This window comes from Rattus norvegicus, chromosome 1, assembly GCF_036323735.1.
Source record: "Rattus norvegicus strain BN/NHsdMcwi chromosome 1, GRCr8, whole genome shotgun sequence".
NCBI classification, from domain to species: Eukaryota; Metazoa; Chordata; class Mammalia; order Rodentia; family Muridae; genus Rattus; species Rattus norvegicus.
In genome coordinates this window covers 167,396,376-167,402,399 of record NC_086019.1, presented here as the reverse complement: position 1 = coordinate 167,402,399, position 6,024 = coordinate 167,396,376, and the positions used below count along the sequence as shown (strand labels likewise).

The window sequence follows — 6,024 nt, the reverse complement described above, 5'->3', positions numbered from 1 at the left end:
CATAAACTATTCTCAACAATAAAAGGCCTTCTGGGGGAATCACCATCTCTGACTTCAAACTGTATTACAGAACAATAGTGATAAAAACTGTATGGTACTGGCACAAAGACAGGCAGGTAGATCAATGGAATAGAATTGAGGACACCTATGGTCACTTGATCTTTGACAAAGGAGCTAAAACCATCCAGTGCACAAAAGATAGCATTTTCAACAAATGGTCCTGGTTTATCTGGAGGTCACCCTGTTGCAGAATGCAAATCAATCCATTCTTATCGCCCTGTACAAATCTCAAGTCCAAATGGATCAAGGACCTCCACAACAAACCAGATATACTCAACCTAATAGAAGAAAAAGTGGGGAAGAGCCTTGAACACATGGGTCTAGGGAAAATTTCATGAACAAAACACCAATGACATGCTCTAAGATCAAGGGTTGACAAATGGGACATCATAAAATTGCAAAGTTTCTTTAAGGCAAAGGACACTGTCATTAGGACAAAGGGGCAACCAACAGATTGGGAAAAGATCTTTACAAATCCTACCACTGATAGAGGGCTAATATCTGATATATACAAAGAACTCAAAACAAATAATTTTAGCTGAGTAATATCTATGTTTTAATTATGAGTATTTGGTATTGAATAAGCATCAGTATGCTTTTCTTTGGGGAAGACTATTTCTCTTGCTCTAAGCGTTTTTGGGTCCTGTAGTTCTTTGTATAGAGTTGAGACCTCAATTTTCCTCAGGTGTATTGTGTGATTGTTTTAATTCATGTTTAGGTAGTCATGTTGGTGATAGATTGGACAGGCTTAGTGTTTTGGTATTTTTTAACTATTCCATAAGTGGGAAGTTCTCAGAGACATTGTAATAGCTGTATAGAAAACAAGGCCAGTATACATTCTCTTTATTACTGTTGAACCATGCAACATGTACCACATTCTCAAATGCTGAATTTATTCAAAATAGAGATCAAAGAGATTAGGTAATACTATATTTTTTTCAGAACCACTTAATTTAAAAGCCTTGTCAGTTATTTAATGTTACGAGTGAAGACATAAACATTAACAATAATATGAATTTGTTGAAAGACAAATAGTTTATCTTTCTCATAGTTTAGAGTGAAATACAAATTATAATTTTGTAGATGCATAATTCACACAAGAATAAGCACAGAGATGACCAACAAAAATTCAGATTCTGCTAAGATTGCATTTTCCTATTCTCCTGTAGTTCATATTCAAGAGACTGGGGGAAGAAATTAAGAGAGGTGCAGAATTTTGGATGTAAGTAAATAAAATAATTAACCAAGAAAAACAAATGTGTTACTTCAACCCATCTATTTCCATAGGGATCATTTTAAGAATCGAAGATAGGGAAATGCTCCTCTGAAGTACCAGAGAGGAAAATTCCCCATGCATTTCATATTCTCCTGAGAGGTGTACCAACAAGAACATCACTTTGGGCCTGTGAACAAGCACTGTTGTGCTTTAGAATGAACTCTCAGAAGTGCTGTAGACAATCTAAACCCCCCGAGTTCTTAGACATTATTGTTTCAACATAAAACTCCCTAATTTCCAGGTATCTCTTAAAACTAGGTGTCCGTGACCTATGCTTATGTATAGAAAAGAGGTTTCCATGATGATACATAACTAAGGATCAGGTTTCTGTGTCTTTGTTCATGGAAATTGAAAATTTATTCCCAAAGCAGAAAGATATTAGTAGAAATTAAAATATAAGATATATAATGTAGAATAGATCTTAAAAATATTTTATACTTTCCACCAATGTCTATTTTCTTGATGTCAAACTCAAGCATGTCTATATTTGTTCTCACTGGATTTCCTGGCCTGGAAGTCTACTTCGTCTTATTTGCCATTCCTTTCTCAGTAATCTATGCAATGGTGTTCCTGGGAAACTGCATGATACTTCATGTGATCCGGACAGAGCCAAGCCTGCACCAGCCCATGTTCTATTTCCTGGCCATGTTAGCCCTCACAGACCTTTGCATGGGGCTGTCCACTGTGCACACAGTGCTGGGCATCCTTTGGGGCTTCCTTCAAGAGATCAGCCTTGATGCCTGCATTGCACAGTCTTACTTCATTCACGGTTTGTCCTGCATGGAGTCCTCGGTCCTCCTCGCCATGTCCTTTGACCGCTACATTGCTATTTGCAACCCTCTACGCTATTCCTCCATCCTAACCAATGACAGAATCATAAAAATTGGAGTGGCCATTTTATGTAGGAGTTCTATGCTCATTCCTCCAGGTATTATTCGCCTGAAGTTCTTAAATTACTGCCGGTCTCATATCCTCTCCCACTCTTTCTGCCTGCACCAAGACTTGATTCGACTGTCATGTTCAGATATCCGCTTTAACAGTTTCTATGCTCTGTCTCTGGTGATTTGCACCCTGTTGCTGGATGCAGTGCTCATTCTTGCCTCCTATGTGATGATCCTGCACACAGTTCTGTCCATTGCATCCCGGGAGGAGAGAATCAAGTCTTTGCAAACGTGTGTATCTCACATCTCTGCTGTTTTGGTTTTCTACATCCCCATCATTGGTCTGACCATGGTTCACCGCTTTGGAAAGCATCTCTCTCCATTAGTTCATGTCCTTATGGGAAACGTCTACATCCTTTTCCCACCCTTGATGAACCCCATTATATACAGTATCAAGACTCAACAGATACGAGTGAGAATCCAGAGACTGTTTTCCTTGAATGGAACCTAAGTCCTCAGGTCCACAGTGATTGTTCTTAACAGTAAAGAAGTGCAATCTCAGAAGAAGACTGTGAGGAACTGAAGCTTAACTAATTAGCTCATCTTTAATTGACAGTTTACATTTTACAAATACTTCTACTTTTTACCACAGCCACAGTCGTCATGAAAAGCTAACATTGATTCACTATACATATATATTATATCTAATATATTAGAATGTGAGCTTATAGTGTGTTGACATGCTCAGAATTATATTAGTGGATGACTGTGACTTACTATGGAAATCTTTTCCTAGTTGTGACCAGTGGATTTAGGGTGCATTTATTTCTTTGTATTCAGATATAAAGGTAAGTTTTTATGGATATATCCCTTCGTGAAATTACTTATTTATATGTTTCCATTCTTACTACTCAGGTCAGTATATTATGTTTGCATGTATGGTGTCTGTTTCCAAGTTTGCTTAAAAAGAATTATAATGTGTGTGCATAGTGAAGATGTTAAGCATTTTAAAAATATTTTATATTTAATTATGTATGCGTATGTGGGAGGATATGTTCTCATGAGTACAGGTGCCTCCTCATGCTAGAGTGATCTGGTCTCCCTGAAGTTGGATGTACAGGACACTGTGAGTCACTCAATGTGAGTGCTGAGGGCTGAACCATCACTGTCCTTCGAGATACTTATCATTTCAGATCAATTACATCATAATACAATATACACCAATAAATATCTTCTTGTTGGTGTGCCTCATCCATATGTCTGCCTAATTTTACCATGTCAATAGTAATGAAGCTAGAAGTATAAGCATCTGCTTAAATCATACTAAATGATAGCAGTAGGACAGAGTCGACATTTGTGATATCATCTTTACCAGTATGTAATAGTGACTGTAAGTAGAGGAAGATTTAAGTGACTTGAAAAAGTTTATCTTTAATTCATATCTTTTGCACTTTATTAACATTTGAGTGTATTTATATAAAGTGCCTTGACTATACTTCATTAAAAATATTTATTTAGACCTAACTTAATAACTCTCTCAAAGTTCTGATGTAGATAATATTCAAATCTGTGCATGTTTCTGGTGTATTTCCTCCAAGGTTTTCATGCAGAAGGAATTTTGTTTTGTATAATTTGTTATAAATGCCAAAGATGTCATAATATATCAGATTTTAGAAAATATTTTATGAGTTTTGCATATATTGTATGTTTTATTATTAGGCAAATTGTGTTTTTTCCTACTTTGTTTTGTTCTTGTTTAACAGAATTTTTGAATGGACAGGTGACCAAAAACATACACTAAGAGAATAGAGAGGAGGCTGTAAAGCAGAAGGCACTGCCGCACGTGCAGCTGACCCTTCTCATTTCCTAGCACTGACATACGCCTCACATCTTCTCACTTAGTCCCAGGGTATCCAATGCTATTCTCATCTCTGTGGGCACCTTTCATGTATGAGTGGGTGTAAGTAAGCACTCATATACATACACTAAAATTAAATAAGTAAACCATATGGTAAACAAAAAAGAAGAGTTACAAAAACCATACTTCATAAATATCATTCAGAGATGATTAACATATGGTACATACTCAGTTTAATTTATAATTGATAATGTGCTTAGTGAGGCACAGCCACTAACAATAATTCATTCTTGTTAGATAGTTTTCATGCTGTGGCAAACTTGGGAAGACACAGTGATGTAACCACCACCAAAATGAAAACGATCATATTTTTCCATTGATCTAAGCCACCTTGCTGATCATTTTGGTTCATCAGTTTCCATATCCTTAAACCTCTTAACACCCAGGTATCTCATTTCTCTCATGTAGATTTGTCACTGTGAAGCACCATATAAATTTAACTGAACTAGCTATCTTTACTTGTAAGGATAATTTTTCATTCAGCAATCCTTTTGAGATCCTTTTTAAATATTGTGTGTGTTGTTTTACATTTTGCAGCTCCATTTTTCTTAATATTCTACTGCACTATTAAAGAAAATAATTCTTCTGTGTACTTGTCTTTATTTTACTTATCAGTATGATTGTCAATAAAGACATGATAAAAATTTGTACCATGGAACTGAATATTTTTTTCTCAACTTGGTAGAATGTATTATTTAGTATGTACTTATTTACGTCTGTTATTCTGTTGAGACAAGAGGTTATCACTGTAGTCCCGGTAATATCAAGTGAACTTTCCGCTTTACTTCTTTCTGCAGACTCCTCTACACCCAAATATTGGGAGAGAGGTGATCTATCAGGCTTTTCTCTGGACTCGTTTCCTTCTATTTGTTTTGTCCAACTCTGATGTGTTAGTTTCTGTTTTATCTTGTTTTATTCTATTTTCTATAGACAATTTTTAATTCAGCAACATGGTTCTCTGTGAAGGGATCATATACAAAGGTATGACCTAGTTGAGATGCAGACATGACACACACTTTTAATCACTTTGACAGACTTTTAGCCCTCAGACTGGAATACAGATGTACCTTTAGTATGCACCTTTAACCCTAAAAATTGAAGTCTAGTTGAGGGGCAGTTAAAGTGATGAATATCAGAAAGATTTGACAGAATGAGGCAGAGATAGGATATGTACAACTTTCAGGAGAACAGACAGAAAAGAGCAGTGAGGGAGGGAGAGGGTGATTGATTTTTGTTCAAATTAGTTCATTTCACTTTAGTTCAGTTCGGGGCAGTTCAATTTGGTATAGTTCAGTTTGACACAATTGAGCTCAATTCAGTTTGAAGCAGGGTTTTAAGAAGTTCAGTTGATGGAGTATAGCGGCAGTCTTTCCAAGTAGAACTATTCACTCAGAAGCCAAGAGAAGCCACTTTGCATCAGTTTGGAGTGGAGTTTGAGCTAGGAGAGCTGTGTTGAACCAGCCTTCCAAAGTTCAGCAAGAGCTAGAAAGAATAAGTTTATTCAGCAGTGATTCTTGAAGGCTGAAACATTCTAGGCCTACCCATATTAGCAGACAGAGGCAGAAGCTGAAGCAAGGCCAGGGCTTACAGAAGAGTAATCTGTATGGAGGCTAGAAACTTCCAGGTCTAGGTCCTAGATAGTCAGAAAGGCTCAATCCAATCCACATATTGGCATATCTTAGGTACAGCTCTTGTCTCATCACTTCATCTAAGAAAATAAAAGTGACATCTACATTTACAATTTTTTTCTTAGAACCCTGTTTGTTTTCTACTGAGAGACAGAAATGGGGTAGATCTTGATGGGAGGATACACGTGGAGAAACTGGGAATAGAAAAAGGGGGAACTACAATCAAGATTATTATGTGAGAAAAAAATCTATTTTCAATAA

At 36.5% G+C, this 6,024-nt stretch overlaps 1 protein-coding gene across 1 annotated transcript; it reads left to right on the top strand.

Annotated features, from left to right (window-relative positions):
- Nucleotides 1-1,783: 1,783 nt before the first annotated feature.
- Nucleotides 1,784-2,728, top strand: Or51v8b (olfactory receptor family 51 subfamily V member 8B). Its single transcript, NM_001000951.1, has one exon. It carries the CDS (start codon nt 1,784-1,786, stop codon nt 2,726-2,728), a length of 945 nt encoding a protein of 314 aa, NP_001000951.1.
- Nucleotides 2,729-6,024: the final 3,296 nt, after the last annotated feature.

Bases quoted from the DNA above. Each gene is read 5' to 3' on its own strand.
- Or51v8b (NM_001000951.1), top strand. From the start codon at position 1,784: ATGTCTATTTTCTTGATGTCAAACTCAAGCATGTCTATATTTGTTCTC.